At 39.3% G+C, this 27,369-nt stretch overlaps 1 protein-coding gene across 2 annotated transcripts in view; it reads right to left on the reverse strand.

The window, feature by feature from the left end:
- Positions 1–25,463, reverse strand: part of LOC117791652 (nephrin) — a 47,461-nt gene extending 21,998 nt beyond the window's left edge. For both annotated transcript variants that reach the window (XM_034631462.1, XM_034631463.1), the window contains exons 1-7: positions 25,314–25,463; positions 5,713–5,845; positions 3,960–4,174; positions 3,780–3,890; positions 2,850–3,062; positions 2,616–2,785; positions 987–1,122 (exon numbers count right to left, since the gene is read on the reverse strand). In XM_034631462.1, the coding sequence (XP_034487353.1) occupies positions 987–1,122; positions 2,616–2,785; positions 2,850–3,062; positions 3,780–3,890; positions 3,960–4,174; positions 5,713–5,845; positions 25,314–25,452 (1,117 nt within the window). In that variant the 5' untranslated portion in view covers positions 25,453–25,463. The remainder of the gene's footprint in view (positions 1–986; positions 1,123–2,615; positions 2,786–2,849; positions 3,063–3,779; positions 3,891–3,959; positions 4,175–5,712; positions 5,846–25,313) is intronic.
- Positions 25,464–27,369: the final 1,906 nt, after the last annotated feature.

Here is a 27,369-nt window from a genome sequence, read left to right on the forward strand (position 1 = left end):
CCTTACCGGAGGCCAACACGGCCTGCTTTTTGGCCATAAGCCAAAATGGGTCTATTAGTTACGGTTGTAAAAATCTAATACGCGACCGAGAGAGAAACTGGCGCCAACAGCGCGTCATATCCGGCCGCCATCTTGTGTGCGGGCGTGGCACAAAACTATGGCGTCTCTTGACGTCTCTCGGCAAAAATTGCTGACGTTTATGGTGAATTATTAAAAATGCCGCACAAAATTAAATAGAAATGAAGTTCGGCCTGAGGTTGTCAAGAGCAAGAGCTTCTTTAGCTTGTTCCGAGTGCAGGTAATTTAATTTCGTTGTTGCTTTTCGCTACGGCAGGAGTAATGTAAATCGGAAGCCGGAAGCGGATGTTGCCAATATTATGAGAGGAAACGGGAGCAGTTACGTAGCTAGGCGAAAAGCGAGCACAGGAAACATAACAGTGCAAATTTAATCAAGTCAAGTCAAAAGCAGTTGGCAATGCAAAAGGCCAACAAGCAGCAACCGAACAACGAACAATCATGATGATGATGATGATGATGCTGATGACGACAATATGACTGCATTTTATAAGCTGCTTAGAGGCGGACCAACAGGTGGATCTGTGATCCCGGGGCCAAGAGTTGAACCATGGCCAAGAGTAGGCCTAGAAATGCCTGTGAGAGTCGGAAAAAAAGACAGAGGAAGTGAGAGCAACCGAGGGTTGTGTAAGCTCAGGTGCCCTAATCAAATAATGTTGCTCTGGCCCTAATACGCTTCTAATTGGACTTGCCTGGACGGAAAGAGCTTTCAGCAAAACACACACACTGTGAGAAACACACACCTAAGCCTCTCACTCTCTGTGTGTGTGTGTCGCTTTGTTGACATAATTGAAAGTATGGCCAGTGTTCATTCAGCAACAGTCGCAACAGTTCAGCTCTCAGCTACAGAAGACTCACAATTGTGCACATGTATGTGTATTGCTTGTGTGTGTGTGTGTGTGTGTACTTACATGCCACACGTATAATACGCTTGTCCTCAATGGCGCCGCCGGAGAACCAAGGATTCGTAGCTCGACACGTCAATTCCGCATTGTCGTTCTCCGATGTCACCTTCAATGTCAAAATGCTGGTGGTGATGTTTGCATCCTGCGAAATGCACAATAAAGTGAAAATATTCATAAATACAATGCAAGTAAAAATGTTAAAAATAAGTTTACGACTAGTAAATAATTGTTATTAAACTTACATAAATTTTAAAGTCTAGTCGGATAAAATTTATTGTTATCCAATCTTAAAGCAAGAATAGTACGCCAAACGAATTTCGAATATTTTTTTTAGAAAACCAAAAAAAGGAAGAAAAAATAAAAGGGATCATGAACTAGCTAAATTAAAATAAATCAAAAAATCAGAGTACAAATATTTTAATTGTAGGACAAAGAAAATGATATAGATTTTATAGGACTTTAACAAAAGGTGACACACAATATTTGTTATAAAAATGTTATGTTCTTTAGCTGGTTAAATTTCATGAGTATAAAAAATTCCCATGAAAAGCGATTTATTCCATATATTTCCATATTAAATGCTTGCTAGTTTTCTTCTTCTCATTTTTGGTTTCAAATTCAAAATTCATATAGGGAATCAGCAAGAATATCAATCTGTGCGAAAAGATTGAAAATCATCTTCAGTCTGAAAGGCAGGCAACAATGTTTTTTCTGTCAGACTTGGCAACGTGCGTGTTGACCTGTCCATCAATTCGTTGGCAACAGTCAAGCTGAAAATCAAAGCCATGTCTGTAATGAGCAACATGCCACAGATCCACATCCTGTCGTGTCTTTGTGAATATGTAATGCAAGAGTTTGCCTGATGCCAAGTCAAGGCAGGAGTAAAAACGTTCACGTGTCCAAGACATCAACATCAGTTTGGGCTCGAATCTCCATTCATTAACCCTGACATAATTAAAAAGCTAAACAGGCAACAGACAAACTGGGAAACCGAAATCCCAAAGAGACGTTTTAGAAGTCTTACAAATGTTCTTCTCTCCTTGACATAGAAATGAAGTCGTCTTGAATATGCAAGTCAAGCACAAGCTGATAAATTCAAGGCTCGTTACGGAAAAAAGGAAACGAAATATTTTCTCGACGCTTTCCACATAAATTCAAATAAAAATTCGCACATTAGTCGAGTCAATGTCCTGGCGTCCAGTGCAAATTTGTATAGCTTGACTTGAAAGTTTTCGCCAGTGCACTTCATCAAAGTAGTCCAATGGGAGGAAGCTGTAAAGTGAAGAGGAGCGAGAGGAAGGGAGAGCAGCAGGGAGCCAGCCAGGCGGACGACCCCTTGAAGTCAACTTGTCTGCAAGCTTTTGGCTGCTGTTAAAAACTTTGCCCGCCGCTCACGTCTCCTCTTAGAGTCAGCCAATGGTCACTGTTGTTGTAGTTGCACTTCAGAGGTTAGCAAAGCATCTGTGTGTGTTTGTGTGCTACAGCTATCAAATGTCAAACGTAAAAAGCCAAATTTGTCGGGCAGAAAAGTTGCCGTTGTCATTGTTGTTTCTGCTTTTGTTGCTCTGACCAAATTCGTTTGACAATTTGCAGCAATTTTATATGAGAAAGATGGTCAACGGTTGGGACACTCACCTCCTTATCACTGTGCAGCGTGACCTCGGCATTGCGTATGGGCTCACCATCCAAAAGCCAAGTAATCTTGGCAGCCGGATACGAACCCCACGATTCACAGCGTATGGCCATCGGATGTCCAGCTGTGAGTAGATCATTGGGTGTTAGGATCTTCACTCGAATGGGTTTCACTATAAAAACCAAATGGTTATTGGTTACCAGCCAGAATTCTTTGTTAGCGCAGTTAACACTTACGGTGAACTTGCACGGTGACATCTTTGGTGACAGGCTCGAGGAGACGTGTTCCTTGTGCCCGGCACTCAATGCGCGCTCCATAATAATCCCGTGTGGTGGTGCCAATGAGCAGCTGATTCACCATGACAGTGGCCCCCTCCTCGACTGAGGTGTGACTGGTGCCGATGAGCTCGTGACCGTCCCGCCACCAGGTGACCTTCGGCGGTGGACGACCTGAAAACCGAACAAAGAAGTGAATGAGAAGCGAATTGAGAAGTAAATGTGAAAAGCTGCCATCTCACTATGGAACTTTCTGCCTAAAAATGTAACAAAAATCAATATCAATATCAAGAAAACATATATAATATATATTGTACTATAGATGTTACAGCCTTTCAAAGTTTACAATTTAAATATAAAATTAATCTGTAATTTGACGACAATTTTACAATCAATATGAACCACAAATATTATCTTGCTATTATCTGAAAAGTAAGAAAATGTGTACAATTTATATTTTATTGATAATTTTTTTTACCTTCCAATGAAATATATATTTTGGGAAATTAAATGTTCATGTCTCTTGTTGTAGCACAGTAAAAACAAAGTTTAAATAAAGCAGAAAAATAATTCTGAGAATTTTTATGTATTTTTAAGGCTTAAATTTCTGGAAAATTTTATTTTTGGTACAATTGACTTTTTGGGGAAGAAAATTATCCAGAAGCACCACTGTGCAGTTTTTCAATTGGCAGCCAACTGTCGTATGAAATGTGGGCGAAGGTCGTTGCCACATGTGGCACTCAATTGACAGGATTTCTGAGTAAATAAAGCGCTGCGGTGGCAACTGGCAACTGGCAACTGACAACTGGCAGGCTTAATGGGTCAAGTCGGGCAAACAGATGTCAGCTGTCACCTGTCACCTGACCACCTTCTCCATCCCGCTCTACTTACCTCCCCTCACTTGACAGCAAAGAAACAGCTCGTAACCCTCGCGAAATGGTCCTGCCATTTGGGAGATCTCCTTGCCCTGCGCATCAAAGATGCGTGGCTCCTCGGGAGGCACTGCGAATAAACAAAGATAGAGATAGAGCTAAAGGGAGACAGACAGATTTGAGAGGGCTTCAAACTCACCCACTAAAGTTAGATTATGCCTAAAGTTGCGAGTGGGCGAGTTAAAGAAATCGATGCGACAGCGATAGACGCCGCCATCCTCGGGCTTAACATCTTTAATCTGTAGGCGCGAGTCCTTGGGATTATCGCCGATGCTAAAGAACAAACGTTGACCCAGATCGCTAGCTATGGCCGCATGTGGCGCCAACTTCACATTGCCACCGCGCGAGTCCAGACTGCAACAAAAAAGCCAAACGGTTAAGTGTGAATTTAGTGTGGGGGCGTGGCAAACAGACTGAGAGTGAGAGAGAGAGAGAGAGAAGGGGTAGGGGAGTAGAGGTGCGCTGATTATACATCATAAATAAACATATGCAGGCAACTCTGGGCCATTAGTTGAAGTTGGCGCCCAGGTTGTCCTTCTGTTCCCATAATTTACGTCCATAAAAAATGACGCTCAATTTGCTCGAGTGTGTCTGTGTGTGTGAGTGTGTTTAAGTGTATCTGTCTGTATGTGTGTGTGTGTTTGAGTATTGTATTGCTGCTGCGTTTTTCGAATTTACCTTCGCTTCGTGCCAGTTTGCGACATTGGCAGCTTTAGCGTAAATTGCAGCAATTTGTTGCTGTTTTAGCAAATTACTCTGTTTATTTTATGTACAAGAGTCCAAACACTCCCATCCACTTGAATTGCTGCAGTCGTTTATGATTATCGACTGGTGGCCAGTAGTTCACCTGCAACTCGCTTCGTGCCACATTGTTGCATTCTGGCTGACACAGATCCCTGTTGATTGTAATTATTGTAGTCGTTGTTGTTGTGGTTGTTGTTGTCGTTGTTGCTAGTGCTCCACTTGAAATGCGTGCGGCACATTGAAAATTTATCAAATGAAATGTATAAAGCAAGCGAGCTCTTGGTATGTGTGTGCAAATTTGCTACACTTTAGCGATGGCAAGTGTAATCGGATGTGCTTTACATTTATTATAACAAAGTGGATTATGACGGTGTGGACGAGAGAATCCTTACCACACACATATATACACAAATATCTTCCGGGTCCTGAGCTAAAATGTTGTCGCCGGAATTCAGTCAAACGCACAAAACGAACGCAGAAAAAATAAAGTGAAAAATTTAATCGTTGGCACGCCGAAGACTTGATACCCTTATAAGCACATGCATTCAATAATAGTCCGGATGATTTTTGACCTAGCGTTGCTTTGACAGTTCTATGACATAGTAAACCTATTTATAATTTTTATTTTTGTTTTCTGCTTATTGGTTTTAAAATGTTTGCTTGTGGGACAATCATAAAATTCAATTCAAAACATTTCCTCTAATTTGGCATTGGGGCAATCGAATTCAGTTATTATCGCTCTAACAGGACTTCACAAATTGGCTTAGGATATATTAATATGAGCATACCAAATGCAGTAACTTAATGCGTCACACATTTCGTGACAGGATTATAATGTCCTCTACTATAAGGGTATAAAAAACAACGAAGGGAAAAATGCGCCAAATGTGATGGCAGCAAAGGATGTTGACGATTACTTCACGTTTTTGATGGATGGCTGTTGCCTGCAGGTTGCGTGCGGGTGTGTGTGTGTGTGTGTGTAGGTATATGTGTGTGCTACTCGGGTGTAACATTTCCGCTTGTCGGCAACACTTTACGTCTGTGCCAGGCTTAGATGCTTCAACTAAACAGTTTGGCCAGTCTTTGAAATTGATTTGCCGTGCGCTCTCTCTCTCTCTCTCTTTTTCTCTCTTACTGTACTAACTTACCTGTACAGCGGTATACCGGTGGTATCCTTGAACCAAAGCAGCAACTTCACCGAATCCTGCGGCGTTGGCGGCGACAAATCGCAGGGCAGCTCGACGGTCTTGCCGGTTGCGGCCCAAACCAAACGTGCGGGTACTGCAACAAAAAAAAAGACGGCAAAAGCAAATGATTTATTTTATTTATTTGTATATTAGCAAAGCAAGGGAATGGCAGAGCAACCAATTGAAGTTGTCAGGTAGGAAGCTGGCGCCGTTGATAAAATATATTTATTTCTTATTTGCACATCCTGCATGATTCGGCTGATTGTTTGTTATTTTAACACAATGCTTCCGCTTCTGCGAATCGCAAACAGATACACACTGCAAAAAGGTGGGGGCTAACAAAGCGAGGGGGCGGTGCTCGGAATACGCCCGCTGACACCCACGCCCCTGTCGGCTGTCATTGTCATTGTCGTTGTCGTTGTCGTTGTCGTTGCCGTTGTTCGACTCTTCCGTTTGCCGGTTGTCGGCATCAACGTTGTCCTTGTCTTTATTGTTGTTGCTGTTCCCTGTCGAGTTTTGTTATTTTCCAGCGGAGACAAAACAAAAATATTTCTTTTTATGCTAGGCTGCTTCACCACGAATTTTTGGGCTCGTGTTTTGTATTATTTCATTTCGACAGGGCAACCTGTAAAATTGTGACATTGCTTCCGCTCCAATGGCTTCTTTTATTTTAATAAGAGGCGCCCACGAAAAAAGCATATTGCTGTTCAATATACACTAACAACCAAAGAAATGATTTTTCCTGCGGCCAATGCGTGTATTCTAACGTGGGTGGATCCAGCTTTCGCTTGAAAGAAATGTTCTGCACAAATTATTAAAAAATTTAATGGATTTTCTGCTTGTGGTATTCTGCAAAATCCACTCAATTTCGAGCACTGCATACTAACGAACATCTCGAGCGTTGGACACCGCAAAGCAAAAATGTCAGAAACATCAACAGCCAGCACACCAAGAACAACAGCGCAACAAAAAACGTCGCATTTGTTTTGTAAACAATTTTAAAAGACATTTTTCACCTGCTTTTTTGTTGTTATTTCATTACGACACCCTGTACATGGAGAATATGGAAGTTATAGCTTCAAGCGAATTTATATGGCAAGTATCTGTGAGCCGTATAGATTTTTAGTCTCTAGACTTAGGTGTATGGGTTTCAAAACATCTTATGACATACATACAAACTCAAAAGTTTCACAACATTAAATTGAAATATTTTTAATCACCATAATTATATATTTTGCAAGTATAAAAATGAATTATTATTACTTGGTGATTTAAATTATAGTTTAGCAGAGGGTATCTCTTAGTCTAGCAGCTTCCAACCTCCGAGTATTTTCTTGTGTGTGTGTTTTTTTAGAGGGGTTATGTGTCGTCTTCACGGCACTTTGATGTTCAAATGTTTTTCCGAAAGTGTCGAAAGTGAAGCACAAATTTAATCGCAGCCTTAACTCACTACCGTTTTCATGCCTCACCCCTCCACAACTTACCGCCACTCACTCCCCTACTAGGTGCCATTTACCTGCACAAGCAAAAGGATTAGCGAAGCGACAACCACAGTTTCATGCATACATTTTTGAAATCGCCCCGCAGAACACCCGACTATGAAAGTATTAGAAAATTATTGAGATGCCACCTCGGCACGGAGAAAGGGGAGAAGAGAGAGCCGCAAAGCCGCAGGCCATTTGTTATATTGCATTGCATACTTTCCGGGGCGCATTCGCTGACAGCTTGAGCTTGAGCAAAATGGCAAATATGGCGGCGAGGCAACTTCCGCTGTGGCAATTTGTCAACGCTTTGGCTTGTGGCAAGGCTAAGCAAATGTGAGCGCTGCAGAAGCTAGAGGCGACACCTAGTCGTAAATCCTGATGAATGGCTTGCATGGAAGAAACAGGCAAATTGTGAAAAGTCTTTAGTTTATATTTGCATAGCTGTTGCTGCGTTTGTTTGTCCGTCTAATTAGAGGCAATCAACAAAACTGCAACAGCTTTGAAGTCGTCCAGCAGCTTTGTGCCGCACGTGCGCCCTTCTCTCTCTCTCTCTCTCTCTCTCTCTCTCTGTCTTTATCTCTTGACTGTGCGTGCCCCAAATCATATCTATTTATAATTGACTGTGGCATGCTCCCAGCGCGCTGGCGGCAATCGTCTGCCCATTTTTAATGATTTACGCATTCGTTTAATTCTTTTATTGGCAGCCCAAGGGACGATGACTTTGATGTGTGTTCCGTATCCAAAATACAGTTGGCTCCTCTCTTGAGTTTTGAATTCTATCTACCTGCCTGCCCTCAACAAATGCTGCTGGTTCCCATTTCCCATTTCCCATTTCGTTTTGATGTTTTGTTTTGACACATCACATTATTTGCGACTATTTTTAGTCGCTTGTAAATTACTTAACACAATGTGAAGTCGCTCGGGTCGAGGGGACGATATACAATTGGAATTTTTGACTACTTGAACAAAGATATTCATTCATTCGGTGGTTCATTATTTAAACATCGGTGAGCATTTGACAGGCTCTCAACATGGATCAATTAATATCCATCGAATGTGTTGAGAGTTGTAAAGAGTGCTAAGAGCTTATGTCTCTATTCTGATTTCAAATCTAATTAAGGAAATGTTAAAAGAACTTCTATTTATTCTCAAATACGGGCTGGCTATAAATAAATAAGCCATTTCGTTTTTATGAAGATTTTACAGAAATGTTTGAAATGAAATAAACCATATTATCTTCAGCTTTTACTTAAGGTCTAAGACATAATCCCGTTTTATGTGAGTCTGTCTTGTGTTTTATTATGCAATGTTATTTAAAAGTCTGAAAGTCGGCATGATTTTGTGCAGATATTACGCATACGCAGCGTGTGACTTTGCATGCATAAAACAGCAGTTGTAGCTGGCCGACAATCTACTTTCCTCGCTTGTGTGGGTGCCTCGTTGTGTGTCCTCTAAACAACCCATTAATTATGCGGGCAACAAACAGCTTCTATCTGCTCAGCAGCTTTAACAAAATAGCTTGCACTTTAAATTTAATTTAATTAATTTAAAATGATGTCAGTGCATGCAAAACTGCCCACTGTCCGCAAGTTTAATGAACCCAAAGCAGGGGTAAAAATAATGAAAAAGAAATGAACATTTTTGGGGGGAAAATACAATAATAGAAAATCAACAAAACGTGTCGCTAAATAAACTAGATATCAACGGCAGCGTGCCAAATGTGGCACGCAATGTAAACAACAAAAACAACGTGTTCAGCAGCACATACACAAAAAGAAAAAAACAAAATAAATGGCAAACAAAGAGAGGGCAAAGAAAAAAAAATAAATAAAACAAATAACTTGGCAGCCTTTCAATAACAGCGCATTTCTGTGACTTGTTTTAGTTTTTCAATTTTATCAAATCGCTTTTATTGCACAATTTTTTCAATACATTATTTTATTTTCAAAGTTCGGTTTATGCCACCTCCGCATCCTGCATAGAGGTTGCTTGATGGGCGTGGCATGTTGCGTGTAGCGTGTTTCAAGCTAACGCCACATTGGTTGCGCTGCGGTTTCTGTTTGTTGTGGTTGTGGCATTGAGTTCTATGAATATCTCTGCTTGTTGCATATTTTTGAATAAAATAATACAAAAAAAACACATTGTGCGTTTACTTTCAGGTGCGGAAACTTGAATACTCTATTATCTGTGATTTATGCAAATGTATGTTGAATTTGGTTTAAACAAAGTCAAAATGTCGATTCAAGAAGATTTTCTTTTGTGAATTAAGTTGAAGAAAGCCGAGAAAATCAATTCAGTTAAAGATAAATAGTTTGATATAAGATACAGAAAGATCAACTTGACAATACATAACGTTAGAGACATTAAGCTAAAGAGAACGAAAGAAAAGCAACTTTAACTGATAGATACTTCACAAATGCTTGTCAAAATTCGTTACAAACCCGCTAATACCCTGTTGGCATAGAATTATGTCTGTATTTGTATGTGCGTATAAGTTCTGTGGCTTTTTACGTGGTTTCAGTTTGATTGAAACATTGGCCAATACACATAAAAGTCAATTACATGCATACAATGAAAAAGAAAGTTAATTAAATGAAATTAGTTTAACTTATCCTTTCAAATATTGTACATAGATAAGGCTATATGTGTGTGTGTGTGTGAGAGAACTGTTAGCTGTTGCTAATGAAAAGTTTATTTAGAGCGCTGGCAACTTTGAACTAAATTAGAGGCAATTGCCAAGATAAATATTTAAGTTTCACTATTCACAGCTGCCGCATCTGCCATATGCTCAGCGATGCCTGCCACAAGTACAACAACAACTACAACAACTACAACAACTAGAGTTGCTTCAGTTTCTGTAGCTGCTGCCCTTTTAAATATTTTATGTAGCTGCCTTTGTCCTGTTACATTTTTTGCCACGCTGCGGCACATTGGAGCAAATTGTTTACATTTAAATTGTACATTATGGCAAACAACACACACACACACACACGGTCACAAAATGTTGCAAGTTGAAAGCGAAAGTGGTTGGCAGCATCCCAGGCACAGCCTAGTGCCACATGCCACGCCTTCAGCTCTGGCGTAAGTAGTCAAAGTCGTCAGTGACCCTAATGTACTTTCTCACACTTTTACCATGCATTACGGACTAGCTAACAGCAGCAGCCATTTTGCCCAGTAAACACACACACATGTACAAAGAACTTTTTAAAGTGCTTACTCACACACTCACACACTTGCACACTTGCACACTTTTGCTAATATACATGCGAGTACAAGTACGGCAGTATTTACTTATAATTAGAAATGCCAGCTTGTTTCTCTGCCTCTTTCTTTCCTTCCTTCCTTGCTTCCTTCCTTCTCTCTTCCTCTGACTCTTGTTGTTTTTATAGCTTTTTGTATGCATTTCCGGTTGCCAGGAAATAAAGCTAACAATTTTTAACAGACAACTAACCAAAACTTGTTTAACCTTTCCCCTTGCCTTACCACACTTTTGTTTTTTGATCAAAACCATAGCTCAAAAACAGTTTAGAAAAATTATTTAATAGCCAAATTTTCAACTATAAATACACAAACATATTTGGCCAAATTGCTGTGTCCGAAACGTAAACAAATTCGTTGGCGCCAGTCACAGATCCGTGCAACGCAACCAAGCAACAAATGCGGCAACGCGGCAAGTCAATTAGCCAAAATATGTATCTTAGTGTACATAAATATATTTGGCAAGAAATTTTGTCAAGCTGTTTATGGCTGACACAGTCGCTAGTTGGCATCAGCATCAAAAAAATATAAGTATTAAGGAAAGAAATTCTCTTCTTGGTTATTTTTTCGTAAGCATGTAAATCTTAAAAATTGCCTCTGATTTTTGCCTTTATTGTTTCAAATTTGTATACCCTGTTAAGCTACAGAACAGATACTGAGGCTTAATAAAATCTTTTGTATATAATTTTTTTGTATTTACCCAACAATAATAACAGATCTTAGATATCTATCAATATCAGAGGAGATTTACAGCTTCTAAAATCTAAATTTTTATGCCTGAATGTGAGTATTTAATTTAAAAACTTGTATTAGCCCAGTAAAATACATCAAATTGATCCTACAGAGTATATGCACTTTTAAAACCTTTCTTATTTGTTGAGTTTTTTTGTTGTTGCCATTGTTGTTCTCTGTTGAGGTCAGTGAAAGTTTTTAAATTAAATTCAGCGACGCCATTTTCAATTAGAAAAGTTCGCTACCAAAGTTGTTCAGAAAAGAAATTCATCGTTGGCCTAAACCAGAAAAAGCGAACTGAGTCAATGCCACGCAGGCAGCCGCAGGGTCTGTGTGTTGATGCCACAGACACGGCGCGCCGGAGCTTGCTTCATTGGTAGTCTTTGCCTCATCATCGAGCTTTTCAAGCTGTTATCAGTTGTTCAGTTTCCTTGGGGCGAGAAGGCTTTTGCTTTCAATTAAAATGCGTTCGCTGTCATTTTGGACGCCGTATTGCACTTGCTACGTGATTTCATAATACAAAAACCTTAAAAAATATTCCAGTCAGCACTTTGTTGTCCTTGTTTTTGACGGCTTTGTTGGTCGACCATTACGTGGCGCTTTTTGAGTTTCCATTTCAATTTTCTCTCAGTTGTATTTTCGACGGCTTTTGGCAACTGTTGCGCGTGAATGTTGTGCTGTGGCAATGAAAGCCATTCAACATTAAATTTTATGAAAACCCTATAGTGAAAGTGGTTTAAATCACTAGCAATAAATAAGTTGATTACGTATACGCGATGTGGCCATTAAAGCTCTCACTGCTAATACGTATTGTATTGCATTATTAATGCATATATCAGTTACTATATTCAGTTCTCCTCTCCACTGTCTCTGATTGTATTTTAATATTCATAAATATATATATTTCCCGCATTTCAATTGAAAATTATTGAAAACATTTTAAATAACCGCAATTACCGCATATACTGGCAAACGATGAAAATTATGAGTAATCCATGTTAATTGCCGCACGTTTGGGAATTTTCAAAAAGAGGAGTTGACTACCAGCTTGACCCAGCGGTCGCTCTAATAGCGCTTAAAGTACTTGATTTAAATTATACGACCAGAAGTGAGGAGGGAATATGGCAACGCTTTGGGCATTGCGCAAATTCGAATCAACTGCAGTTTGCACATGTGGCCATGATTTATAAAAATTTATACGATTTTAATTTTGACCAAATGTAAAAATAAACACAAAACGAATGGCAAACACCCAACGAATCGAGCATACTCTTCTCTCACACGTATAGTAAAAATATTTCGTGTACATTTTGTTACTTAAAGTTAATAATTTGTTGACTTTCAACACCAAATTTCAAACCAAATGAGATGTTTACTGTTGGCTAGATTTGAATTTCTATGCTTAAAACTCTTTGACCAAATGACTGACTGATTAATTTTAGAAATTATAAACTCTACGTATTTATTTGATATATTTTAATGGAATAAAATACACTCTCAATACCAGTTACTAACAAATCAGATTCTTCCCTTAATATTATTGTTCATTTAACTGACAGACTCATAGCAATAGTTAGGGGAATTGTTTGCCCTGCTAAAGGGAATGAAAATAAACCGCAATGAAAACATTGCACCGCAAATTTCGTGGTGGGAGGTGGGGCAAACAGCATGTTGTGAGGACAACTGCAACTGGAAAATAGTGAAAATGAGCAAATAAATTAAAAAGGCATACAGCAACAACGGCAGCAATAACAACAACGATGGCAATGGCAACGGCATTTAAAAGTAAAATATGGCAACGCCATGCAGCAAAACATTTTTGCAAACGTAGCAGGCAGCCACAGCAACAGCGGCAACAACAACAGCAGTAGCAGCAGCAGCAGCAACTACTGCAACATGCAACACATGCTGTGCAACATGGCACAAGCTCGTGTAGTTGCAGCGACAATTTTGGGCGTCAAGGGCTCAGGACTCACTGTGCAGCGGGCGCATTCGCTTAAAACTAGGACAACACTGAGGCAGCAGCAACAACAACAACAGATCCTTTTGTACTTGGCTGCAGCTGTGGAAGTGGCTGAGACATGACGCATTATTTACAGGCGTGTTTATTATTTTCAATTAAAATAGCCACTGGGCACTTTTCATAGATAAACATGCCCCTCCCTCTATCCTCCCCTCACTCAGCTGTGACTCATGTCCCTGGCAGTAGCAGCAACAACAACAACAACAATTGTGAACTAGGGGCAAGCACTAAAGTAACTCACAGATGCCAGCTACAAATAGTTCTCTCTAAGGGGCTTTTATTTATAGTTCATCTTCAAGTTGTTTGTCGTAAAATTGCGTAAAAATCATTTTTGAATTTGTGCCAGTTTTTTTTCGTTTTAGAAACCGAAACAGCAGCATCAACAACCAGCCCAATACCTAGTATATAACATTCCTATATATACATATATATATAATATTATATGTATACATATAACAGCATATTTGTCTCTATATGCATTTGTGATCAGAGAATTTCCCCGTGACACAAGCGAACTTAAAATAAATTTATGTGTTTTTAATACAATTTAATTATGTCTTTTTTTCTATATTTGCCTTCACCTGGATTTATGCCCCAAAAAAGCGACATTTTTGTTCAAACTGTTGCCCATGTGTGCAATTGTTTATTTTCAATTGTTTTATGTCTAAAGTTTAGGATTAGATAAAATGTTGAAAGTGCGCCGTAAATTTTAATAACGATAGACAATAAATCAGCTTTAATTGCTGAATTCCCCAATGGTTTATGCTATGCAATTTTCTAGACAATCGATTCATTTATGACATAAGAGTGCTTAAGACATTTAGAATTCTTGGAAAACCTTTTACTACAAATAAAGCGACGTTGCATCTAGCCTAAAATGTTAGACTTATTTAAATTAAAGGCTTTAGATACAAATGGCTTACAAAGACTATGGAATAAATGTTAAAAATGCTTAAAAATATATTTATTTATTCTGTCAAATTTAACAAAAAGCTATTCCATTTGAATATGGGTTGAATTTTAATATAGTTCTGACAGTTTAGAAAGAAAATAACTTTAAAAGCATGTCAACAACACTGATTGAATTTTCAGTCAACACATATTTAAAGCAAAGTATTCTTGAATTTATCACGGCGCCAATGCAAACTTTTTAAATTTAATTTCCAATATGTATGAAAAAAAGGCAAAAAAATTGAAAATAAAATGAAAGTTAATATGGCGCCAGTATTGGCTGCAAGGACTGTGGCACGCACAGCCGTTGGGGCAGCTGTGGCAGCAACAATGGCAGTGTGGCAGTAGCTTTGACTATGACTGTTACCGGAGTGAAAATCAATTTAATTGCAGCTGACAATTAAATTTACGGCGACACTTTACATTTTCCTCTTCTTTCCTTATCTCTTCTCTCTCGACTCATCATCGCCATTTCGCTTCCTTCGCTCCTTGTTGCCTGTTCTCCTGCAGCTGCTGGTTGTAATGCCAGACAAATGTCGCGCTGATTTCTTGTCAAACAATTTTTTAATCAGTGTCGCTTCAGTGGCGATGTCCTCGACAAGTCGTCGCACTTTTCCTCCTTCCAGTTTGCTTGTGATATTTAATTTGGTTTTCGCATTTTCGCATTTTCCCACTTTCCATGCTGCTGTCCAAGCTACTGGTGTTGCTGTTGATGTTGCATGCCACGCATATCAGCTGTTAATTGCCTGCAGATTTTTGACTGGCAAGTTGGATGTGGCATGCGGCATGCGGCATGACTGAGTCACTTTTGGGTGGCAGCGCCAGCTGCTTAATTTGACAAATTCGCATGACGACGCTGACGCGACTTGAGCCTAATTAGGCGCCGAGTTGGCCGCCTTGGTCGCCTTGGACATTTCCAAGAATTCCCAGAATCGGGTCGTTACTTTTTATGAACTCCATATGCATATTACGATAATAACAATAACAAAAGAGACAGATAAATATGCCGCCTGCAGCGTTGTTTGTTGTTTGCATTGCGTAAACAAATAATTAAAATAATGAGACGCAACATTTTGTGGCAATTGCAGCTGCAGCAGCTGCAGTTACAGCTGCATTTGCCATCGAGCGTAAAACGCACAACTTTTTCTTTCTTCTTCTTTCTGGCTTTCGCTGGGAACTTGAAGTTTGGCCCATTTTCGAGGTCGTCATTTACCCTGCAATGTGTTGTGCACATGCTGGCAAAGCTTTTAATTGTTTCTTTTATTTGTTTCTTTTTTTTTTAACTTCTGCTTTTGTTTAACAAATATGCGTCAGCTGTCGTCCACACGACTCCCACAACAACAACAGCCATAATAAGTTGAAAGCGCGATTATTCTTTTTGTTGCCGCTAATTGATTTATTTACTGTGTGTGGGGAAGGAAGGAAGTGTGTGTGTGTGTGTGTGTGTGTGCGTTTTGAAATAAGTAATTTTATGCTAATTTGCCTGTTAATCATGCTGCTCGAACTCTTACTTCCCTTTCCCTTTCCCTTCTCCTAATGTGTGTGCGTGGCACAAATGAAGTGTGAAGTGCTGGCAGGCTTGTTGTTGCTGTTATCGTTATTGCTGTTGCTGTTGCTGTTCTTGTTGTGCATTGATTGCTAATGAGCATGAACATTTAGATGATTTAATGCGGCGCCTTTTCACCCGCACAACCAACTTGAGCTTCAGTTGTGAAATGAAAGCAAAGCCAAAGCAAAAACTTCTCTCTCTCTCTCTCTTCTGATTGTGCTGCTTGTTGTTGCTACTGTTCAATTCCAGCGCCCAAGTGTCGACAGGCGCCCTGGAAAACTCCGTTGACAATATATCAAGTATACGTACGCTTGTTTATGGCCACGCTTTGCAGCCCGACTCTCAGCTCGCAGCTCTCAGTTACCAGGGCTGCCAAGGGAGCTCCTTTTGGTCCCATCCAGCTGCCACATTGGCCAGACTGCCATAACTCAGAGGCGGCGCATTCAATTTGGTTGCTGCTGCAGCCAAAACCTCGCCACACCTCAGACTCCGACACGCCCCAAAAACACTTACTGTGTCTCTCCATCAGTGTGTATGGCTGTATGGATGTGTGTGTGTATTTGTGTGTTTGTTTGCCATTTTATTTTATATTTATTTGCCGCTTCTTTTGCCATTTTGTGCTGTGTGACATTTCTGCTGTTGGCGCTGCCGCGTCTGAGCGACAAAATCCGCTTTTACGAGTTTATTTATATGCAAAATATGTAAATTTACGATGCCAACAACAGCAACAACAGCAACAACGTCAGCAAATAAGGCTTGTAGTATTTTATGCATAATACTGCATACTTTTGGGCGTTCTGTATTTAGATTTACAAGTGCGATTCCAATAGATCCGCAGCCTGAGCTCCAGTCTGATCTGCGCCTCTATTTGGTTTATGTGAACGTTCAATTTGATATCAACATATATATTGCATTATGCGATTGCTGAGCAATTTTTGACGCAAATCAAATGAAATATTTTTGTGTGCGTCCGGCAATAATTTAGATAATTTTTTCAGCTATTTTTCTTTTAATTAAAACCACAGCTGACAAACTATTCGCATTTGGTATGTTTATTTACGGCTCGCTGACGATAAATAAATCGAAACTGCAAATGCAACAGCAGCAACAACAACACGATAAACAAAGGCAACTGCAACTTAAAATGCAGCAAATGTAATTCACTCTAATTTATTTACTCCGACTGTTGCTATTTATGGCATTTAGTTTTGCTTTGTTGTTTTTGTTATTATTGTTGTTGTTGCTATTGTTATTGTTGTGCCATTTTCAATTTGCGACAATTTATAGCAACATATTATGCAAATCCAGTTCCTAATCACCAAGCGGCAACACAAAAAAAAAACAAGTAAATATTATGCAGGCGAGTGTGCTCGAATTGGAGAAACCCTGCTAAAGCGTCTTATTTAATATGTTTAGTCATAAATTTAATTATATAAAAGACTTATAGTATATATATACCAAAAGTTACGGCTATGTCTATGCAAATAGTACATTTCAATTGTATTCTCATCTTTCATTACCAATCAAGAATTTAAAACTTCACTTGTCACACACACAGTGTTTTTTATAATACCTGAATTTCTTGCCTTTTCTTTATTTACAGGGTATGTCAAAATTACTGCATGTAAATTAAAATTTAATAAAAATGCAAATTACGCAAATTACACGCCAGTTTTTCAGCATGCAACGCCCATTTCCGTTGTGTAGACCACGCCCCAGCCGCCTAATTTTCAATTAACGCTTAGATAAAACAAAAAACAGAACGTGTGTCAAGTCCAAGGGTCAACAAAACAAAGGCGGCGCCATCAAGTGGAAAATGTTGCAAAACAATTGAAAGGCAGTTTAAAGTGTATGAAGGGCTAACGATGGGAAAAGGGGACAAGGGGGGAAACCGTGAAGTATGCGCAAACGAGTTGATTACATGTCTCGAATAGATTTGCCAATGAATTTCCAATGAATTTTATTGCGAATTAGCAGTGAAAAAAAACAAAGCCAAAGCCAAAGGCAGAAGCATTAGCAATGGCAATGGCGTAAAGGCAAAGGGCGAATGCCGTTAGCTTGTCAGGTTCAAGTGATAAATTCAATTTTCCACTTGAACGCCAATGCTCCCTGCCCCCTTTCCCCCTTCCCCCATTCTAGAGCCCTTTGACTCACTCGCAATGTGTGACTAATGGCGCTTGCTTGTTGGCGGCAGCAATCAAACAGAAATCATAAAGGCGTGTTGTCCAAACATAAACATAAACAGGCGGTCTGGATCGCCGCCTCGAACAAAAGGTCACACCATCCTCTGACCCCGCTTGAAACAGCTTGGATTTGCCAAAAGCGCATGCCGAACAGCGATAAAAATTACAGAGCTGAGTCCGTTGGGTGCACTGAAGCGTGGGAGCTGCAAGTGTGCTTCTTTGGGTCTATACTTGTAACGCTAGGCGTGACCAGGGTCAGTTGACTGACTGTGAATCACAACATCAAGCGTGCCTCAATCACTTTGGGTGAATCACTTTGAGTAAGCAGGGAGACCACAACAATGATACCCTGTATAAGCTAAAGTAAATAGAATTTAATTTAAATTTTAAGGATATACAACAAAAAATATTCCTAATAATAATTTTATTTAATGTGGACAGCTTCAGGAATTAAAAGAGCTTCGACTTTTCACAGAAGCTCACGTATGGAAATATAATAAGTACAATTTTTAATTGGTAGACTGAAGCATTTATTTTATGAAATTCTGACTTATGACTTTCTATATATAATATCATCTTAAATTTGATTAAAGTCAAGTCAATAATTTCGCAAACTGCAGCTAACATTATAAACAATATTAGCTTTTCCTTTTTTAAAATATTGGAAAAATGTCGAGTTTAGTTTAAATTTCAATATAAACGACCCTTTGTCAAAACTTGATTCCAGTTACGTTTAACTTCATGGTAATTAAAACTGTAATTTAATAAAAATTTCATGAAAATCTTCCTTTTTAAGTGGATCAGTCGCAAGTGCCCAAAACTCTTCAACTTGACCCGCAGCTTAGAGTATCGATAAGGTCACAATGGGATTGCGTGTCTCGAGACGGCGCTATGATATGGATACGGAGTATCCTCTGTGAAGAGCTATATATTTAAAGACTAAGTATGGCAGTGACATTTCCATTTTTCCCCCAAACTGTGCAGTTGAGTGATTTGGTCTGATTCTCAGTCCCAGATCCTTTGACCGGTGGCGTTTTCGCTTTTAATGCGATTTTGGCATGTGCAGACAAACGAAAAGTGGCCAAATAAAAGTGCTCATAAAATTGAATTTTTTATGAGTGCCTTATGCCCGAAAGGGTTAATTTCGGTAAAAATAACCCCCGTGAAGCGAAGTGGAAAGCAGCAAAGGCAGAGGCAGAGGCAAAAGCAGAAAGGCAAAGGCCAAATCATGTTGACAACAAAAAACGTTGTTGGATTATGGTCCGATTATTTGGTATGAGGTTCTCTCGCCATTTGTTGATTCACACCTTTCGATTTTGGTTTGTTGGGAGGAGCTGGCAAAAAAACTGGGTCCGTAGTGTTGATTAACGGAAGCATTACTCACTGAGACAGAGAGAGAGAGGAAGAGTAGCTCAATCAAGTGCAAATGCAAATGTTTCGAGCAGCTAAAAATATCAACACAAAAGGATGTTGAGTACTATAAAAGCGAGTAATTGTTAGTGCTAGCAGCAGTCTTCTTTCCTCCCTGCAACTCCCTCTTCTGACTCCCTAGACTCACTGTGGCATTGGTGTTGCATTTAGTGCGCTTGTTAAGGCCAAACCGAATGGGAAGTGAAAGGAGCAAAGCAAGGGGAGAAGCAAGTTAAAAAGTCATAAAATTATATTTATTTCATTTCGTTGCCGCGTAATGCGGCACTAACGGGGCGCTGGCAGCCTCGCGGGTGGCATAAGCAGCCGCTAAGGAGGATGTTGCAGCTGTAGCAGAAGTCGAACTCCAACTCGAACTCGAAGTGGAAGTCATAGTCGAGGCAGAAGCAGAAGCAGAAGATGTGCTGTAGATTTGCTTTTTATGTGAAATTTATATTTCAGCGCTCGAACGAGCAGCGGCAGTCGGTGAAATAACAAAGAGCGGATCTGCTAAAAAGCGGGCGTGGCGTCTCAAGGGGGGGGAGGAGAGAGTGTGACTGGGGTTAGGACAGCATTTTCACACAACTATTTGCCGCTTTTATGGAGGTTGAAGCTTTGACTTTTTGCCAGAGGGGCAAAGGGAAAGGCAAAAGATGCTCTGTTCTGTCCAATAGAAATGCTGAGAAACGAGGAAATGAGAAAATGGAAATGGCAATGGAAATGCGCTCCATCGTTGTGGCTTTTTAATGTTTTCTTGTTAAAGTTTATTGAAAAACTTTGGACAGTCACGTTTGAGTAGTCAGCGGGCGCAGTAACTTATAACTGAGAACACAAACATATATATACACATTTATAGAGATATATCTGTATATATACATACGTATCTGGCCCGTGGCAGGCCAGAAATGAAACAGCTGCACGAAGTGCACGCCCCAACGCCCATGAAAGTGGAGCAAAGCGATTTTTGCCATTTCGTGAAAATAACGAACGAAGTAAACTTAACAAATATTATATTTTTCCGTTTTGTTTTTGTACAAAAGAAAAAAATAAGCTGAGCAATAAAGAGAGAGGGTACAATGGGAGGCGCTATGAAGGCGTGGTCATGTTTGTTCATAATTGAAATTTCGCGCTAAACAGGAAATGGCAGTTGCTCAGTAGCCACTTGTTCCATTTGGACCCCGTACTTAAAAATAGTACAGGGGTCTATTGGGTTTGTTTTAAAGAATATGTGCGTAACAGGCAGAAGGAGGCGTGGCAGACCCTATAAAGTATATATATTCTTGATCAGCATCAATAGCCGAGTCGATATATCAATGTCCGTCTGTCCGTCTGTCTGTCTGTCCGTCTTTCTGTCCGTCTGTATGAGCGCCCTAGATCTCAGAGACTATAAGAGGTAGAGACACCAAACTTGGTATGTAGGTTCCTCTATGTTGCAAGCAGATCAAGTTTGTTTCAAAATTCGGCCATGCCCCTTTATCGCCCACAAATCGAAAAAAAAAAAAACATATTCAAATTATAAGAGCAATTTAAAAGTTAGTGACACCAAATTTGGTATGAAGATTCCTCAATATTACAGGCAGATCCAGTTTGTTTCTTTTTTGAATCGGACCACTATGTCATATAGTACCCATAGGAACAATCGGTCGAAAATCAACTTTTAGTATGAAAAACTTTTTTGTTTAATGAGATATCTAAAGCAAACTGATACAATAAGCATTTAACTTGGTTTTATATAATCTGTCCAAAGTTGGTTCAAATCAGACCACTATATCTTATAGCTGTCATAGGACCGATCGGGCGAAAATCAAGTCTTAGTATGAAAACTTTATATGTTTTATGAGTCATCGTAACCAATCTGATAGAATACACATTAAAGTTAACTAAATATTTTTTAATTTTTTCCATTATTAGTTTTTGCCATAGTAAGTACGGGGTCTCCGACAGTCGAGTATGCTCGACTGTAGCACTAGCACGGCCCACTAGTTTTTTGTTATTGTTGCCTAAAAGCTTATGACCAGGGTCTACAAGAGGAGCTGGTGGTGTGGCTGTGGTGGTAACAGTTCATAAACAAGACAGACAAATGCAATAGCAGTGCAATATGTAGTTATGGATGGAGGAAAGTGCATTGAGGCAAATGAAGAGCACATGTTTTGAAAAACATTCAGGAAAATCACCCACAGATGGGGCATCTTTTGTCTTCGCTTGAAATATCTATTTTGCTGGAACAAGTTCAATTTGAAGAAAAGAAAAAGACTGAAATGATAACACAAGGAATGGAAGTAATGAATTTGCTTTTCAGCGTACGCATTGTTATTATAGTATTGTTTGTGTTATCAGCTTCTATATTTTTTTTCTATATTAAATTTTAGATTGTTATCAATCTGTGATACTGATGTCTAATATTTATATTTAAATTTATATACTTCGAATTTTTGTATTTACATATTTTGCGTTCATTGTGGTTCACATTTGTTTAAAAAAATTAAGTTCAAATGTCAAAATGGTATTTAATAAAGTGTTTAATTTAATTAATATTTAATAGTTCAACTGCATTATATTTATTTAATATTATTTAACGAAAAAGGATAGAAAAAAATTTGTATTATATAAATTAAAGTTATTTAAAATTAAATATTTTCTTGTTTATCATGTAGTAGTAAAAATAATTGCAAAATTTTCACATACACATTCAAATTAATTACTTTAATTAATTATAAATTAATGCATTTTTATTTTTTTTATTATATTTTATTTAAAAATATATATTTTCATTATTACACTTCTCTTTTATCATTTTATAAAAAACAGCTTAGACAGCGTTTTAGGCACATGTGTGCGTGTGTGTGTAAATATTTCTATGACTTGACTCAAGTCGAGTCGATACTCTGATTTATACTTTATTTTCTTTTGGCCCTGCAATGTCACACCATCTATTCTGTCGATACTTCCACATTCTTTATAAAGTATCTCTTGCAATTTTTCTGTCTCTCTCTCTTTCTCTGTCACACTGTGCATTATTCTATACCATTTATTTTGCCCATTCTTCTGCCTGCTGCCTTCTCCGTTTGTTCCATCCGTCCTCTGTCCTCTGTCGTCTGTCAAGATGCATCGCCAGTTGTTCCCACTTTGAATTCCTCCCCGCCCGCTTTCCCACCGAATATCTGAGGGAACATCCTTGCACGTACAGTGTGCACTGTGACATGTGCTTCCTCTGTTATATTTCAGTTCGTTTTCGTCTCCCCACAATATTTTTGCTGTTATTTTCCACATGTGAAATTGAACTTTGCATCTTGGCGCAACGTGCCAGCTACATGCATTTTATTCTCTTCTCTTCTTCCGTCGCATTTTTTCCCCATTTTTTTCCATTTTACAATTTTTTTCTCTTTTTGCTGGCTGCACTTGACTTGTGGCGCTTCTAAACCCCCTCCCCCTGCCCCTGCAATGCTCGCCCCTTTGTTGCTTGTGACGTTGTTTTGACACTGGGTACGCGCGCGCGTGTTTATAAATAAATATATATGCATACTATACGCGTATGTATATGTATTTGCATCTGTGAATATTTCAGAAATATTTCCACGCTTCTGTTCCCTGTGGGCACACATGTGTCACCGGGGATTGTGCGGCAGGGGGAGATTCTAAGAGACGCACCCTTCTTGCCATCTTGTTATTTTTTCTTTGAAGTTCATAAAAATTAACAAAAAATCAATTTACGAGCACAAATAGAGCGCTGATGAGGACTCGACTTTGACTGCCGCTCTAAATGTTTTGTTTACGTTGCAAGTTGAGCGTTGAATGCCGCCTCTGATCTGAGCCGCCACGCCCCTTTGTCCCAGATGCACAAAGGGTTGTTTAGTGTAATAAGTGTGTGTTGTTCAGCTACTAACATTATTTTTGTTGTTGCGTGTGTTGATTGCCCATCAAAACAAAGCCTGTAGCTTGCAGCATGTGGCAAGTGGCAAGAGGCAAGCGCAGCAGGAGATTTGCATAGTTAACAAATCCAAGTGCTAATGCCCAAAGCTTCAGTTCGATATATAGCTATAGTTGTTGTACATATATGTGTATATGTGTATATGTGTGTGTGTGTGTGTGTGCAACACAACTATAGTATACGTGCTACGTGCTGCAGCAAGCAGGGAAAGCAACAGCACACAAAAAAGTTGTGAGCATAAAAATAGCGACGATTATGATGAAAATATTCATGCGACAAACGGAAGCCGTCGCCAAGTGGCAAGTGGCAAGTGGCAGGAGGCAAGAGGCAGGAGTTGTTCCAGCATGTAATCCCCCTTCGCCACACAGAATGTTGCATGCCACATACTAATATTTTGCAATTGTAGGCGAGTTGTTTATGTGGCAATGTTACGCAGCACATTCGAGTTCCACTTAAAGCATCATCGTCATCATCAGCGTGTGTTTCTGCCAAATGTGGAACTAGCATGGTGCAACAACATGGGGCAGGGCAAGCAAACACTTGAGTTGAGTTGCTTGAGTTGCTCAAAAGTCAAATGGAAATGCTCTAAGCTCTTTCGAGTTGCCCTGCTAATAAAGCAGCACACATAATTAAATTTAATGCTCGAGGCACAGACTAAAGGCAATCTAGACAAGGGAGGAATGGGAAGCAGCAAGTAAATTCGAGACTAAGAGAGACTGCGGAGAAATGTCTAAATCCAAGCATCGAAATTCAATTTAATACAAAATCCCGCGCATCGGCATCGTGGCAATGTCAAAGCGAAATAGAAAATGCCAGAAAATGTGTCTCGGTTTTGGGCCACAATTTATGACAGGATTTGGCCAAAACCGAACGGCAACAAAAGACAGATGGACGGACAACAGACAAGAGACGGCACCCCAAAAAGGAAAATATGCTGATGTCGATGTCGAATTATGATTTGTTTTTTTTTTTTTTGTATTTGTCGAGTGGTTAGAGAAGGGCAGCACCCAAGGGGGGATGCTAAATACGTACCCAAGGAGGGAGTGACATGGTATGGGGATGATCGATCCTGTGTTGCCTGGGAAATAAGATATGGCCCAAGTTGTTGCTGTTGCTCTACAAATAATCTGAGCGTAAACTACAACAACCAGTTGATGGCATCGTAAAAAGCATGCCATGTCACAACAACAACACCCACACACACACTTCGACACACTCACATGCAGACAAACACTCAGACACATTGCTCGACCTCGCAAATTATAAAGTTGTTTGGCCAAAACTGCTGCCTGGCAAGTTTCACTTCAAGTTTTCCGAATTTTTCTAAAAAAAAAAAATAAAAAATAAAGAAGAAAACTGATGCACGTCTTATGTAACGCACATCGATAAGCATTTTGGCAATCGTTGTATGATTTGCAAGTTTGCACAAAATACTCTCACAAGCCAGCAGTTTGTGCAAACGTGTGCGAATATATCGAGAGTCCTTCTATCTCTCTTATCGTTGTTCCTTTCCAATCGCATGTTGAAGTGTGTGTAGCCTCAAGAGGAGAACAACTGACCCAGAGCTGGCCTCAGGGCAGAGCTTTACATAACTCAACTTAATATATTTATGATCCGTTTCTGGAGAGGACCAAACGGGCAGTAGGGCAAGAAGTGTTTGAAATGATGTAAATATGATTTTGAATCAGTTTTTGATTTGAACTTCAACTCAAATTGAATAGTTTATTGCTTTTATTATACTCTACAGTTGAATATGTCATACGATTATAAAGAAAGATTTAATTTTGTATGCTATTCTAGTTAAATTATATCTGAAATTTGTTTTTTTGTTGAGTTTTATTAAAAAAAAAAAAAAACCCCCCTAAAATATAGCTTTTTTAGTACCTATTGCTCGAAAAATTAAAATTTAATTAAGTGTAAATAAAATAAAAAATTTAATTACACTAAAAGAAGAAGCAGCTCGCAAGAATATTTAAATATTTGTATTGTGAAACTATTTTTTCGATTTATCTTTTGCTATGTTGCTTGGTTAGATAATTGTACTTACTGTTTTTTTGAAAATCCTGTGACTCCGCGTCTGCACGTGATCCCTTCGGCTGCAGGCAGAGCAACAACAACAGCAACAGGACGAGATTTGAAACCGCTTTCCAAGAGTCCAAATCCAATTCCAGATTCAACGGCCACATCGCACACTTTCTGCGTGATTTTCGATGTGTGTTGTGGTGTTGCTGCTGCTGCTGCTGTTGTTGTTGTTGTAAACTTATTGTTGTTGTTGCTGGGATTGTTGATTGCATTTTTGTTTGTATTTCGTGTGCTGTCATTAAAAACTGCATGGCTGTCATTGCGTTGTTTTCGAACGCAAAAACGTCTCGTCATTTATGTGGCAGAGCTTCAATTTGGCCCAAAAAAGAAAAACAAGCGTCAATGCGATGAAGCTGAAACCAAACTCATGGCAAATACCAACGACAACAACAACAAACGATGCTGACGTTAATAAACACACACACACAAACACACTTTCACTCTGTGTGGTGTTGTTGGCTATTTCCGTTTCCGCTTCCGCTTTTGACTTTAATGAAGCGCCAATGCGCCTTTAGTTGGCTTTGACTTTCACTTGGACACATAAAAAGCACATTTCCACTCGCATTTATATGTGTACGATGCTTTTGCTGCCTTCAAATCGATAGCATGTCCTGTGTGTGTGTGTACTTCCAATGGAATCTTAATGTCCTTTTACATGTTTATTTGCACTTTTATTGCCTGACAGATCTGCAAATAGAAAGAAGCGAGAAACAAGAACGTGAGTTGAGTAACTTTTTGGAATCTCCACAACCAGACAACAACTTTGATCCATTCGAATGCTGAAACCATTGTTGTTGTTGCTGTCCGAAATATGAAAAGTGCTAATAAAATTGTTTACTGACTTTTCCCCCCACCACAGACACATTTAACTCGTAAACTTGACTAAGGGTTGAGCCAAGGAGCTCGAAATTGGATGTTTTATGCGTCCGAACGCATCGATGAAGTGCGATTAATGGCGCAATTCAATGTGAGACTCGAACGAGACTTGTAATTAAGGCAGGCAGCGGTAGATTGATGTATGTTGCAGCCCCACAGCTGTGCAACCGATAAACCTTAACCCTGCCACACACATTGATGATGTGCCCGAGGTCGTCAGTTCGTCTGTTCGTTCTATTACCCAACCAAATGTTGTGCCTTTTAATTGCGTGCTTAGCGCAGGCTCTGCTCATTAAACAACGCATCAAAATTGATAAACCCAACCCTGCCACAACATTGCTGCCACCCTCAACCTCTGCAAAGTGGCAGCGATGCGTTGCAACCACGCATATGTCATGGTTTGTTTGACTTTGGCTGCATTTATGGAGTGAGTAGAAGCACGTGGACTGATTCTGATGCTGCCATTGCCACTGCCACAGAGGAAGCACGTATCGTTGTTGCGGCTCACCTTAACCCAGAAAGCCGCCAACATTGCCGAGCTTGTAATTATGCAACATTTTGTATTGCGTGTGTGCGTTTGATTTTAGCTGCGGGTTTAGCGGGGTCAGCTGCGTATCTCTTACCTGCTGCTGTTAATGAGCAACAACTGACAGGGAGAGAGAGTGAGAAGAAATAGCATATAAATAAGAGAGAGCACACAAAAAAAGTTCATAAATTTTTATGAACTTTCAGGAGACTGAAATGTGAGTTTGCTCTTGGGCTTCTTCTTCGTTGTTGTTGCTCTCATTATAATACCCTGCCAGCGAGTAGTTTAAATTTGTTATTTAATGTGTAATGGAATAAGTATATGTATATTCATTTGAAGCAATGTTAATAAAAATGATTACAGACCCTACTTTTATCTGCAAACTCTACCTATATCGAAATTGTCTTGATAGAATTACTTTATACTACAGGTATCATAGAAAAATCAAAGTTTAGTTTGTTTCTTTTAGTTTCGTAATGAATCTTACAAACTGATTACTATATCATATAATTCTCAAAATAAATTTAGCTTTATAATTGATTTTTTTTATATAGCTCAGTTATCTGCAAGGGTATCCAATCTGTATCATGCCGTACATAACTTATCTTTCTGCTTGTTG

The sequence above is a fragment of the Drosophila innubila genome (genome assembly GCF_004354385.1).
Source record: "Drosophila innubila isolate TH190305 chromosome 3R unlocalized genomic scaffold, UK_Dinn_1.0 2_E_3R, whole genome shotgun sequence".
Lineage (NCBI taxonomy): Eukaryota > Metazoa > Arthropoda > Insecta > Diptera > Drosophilidae > Drosophila > Drosophila innubila.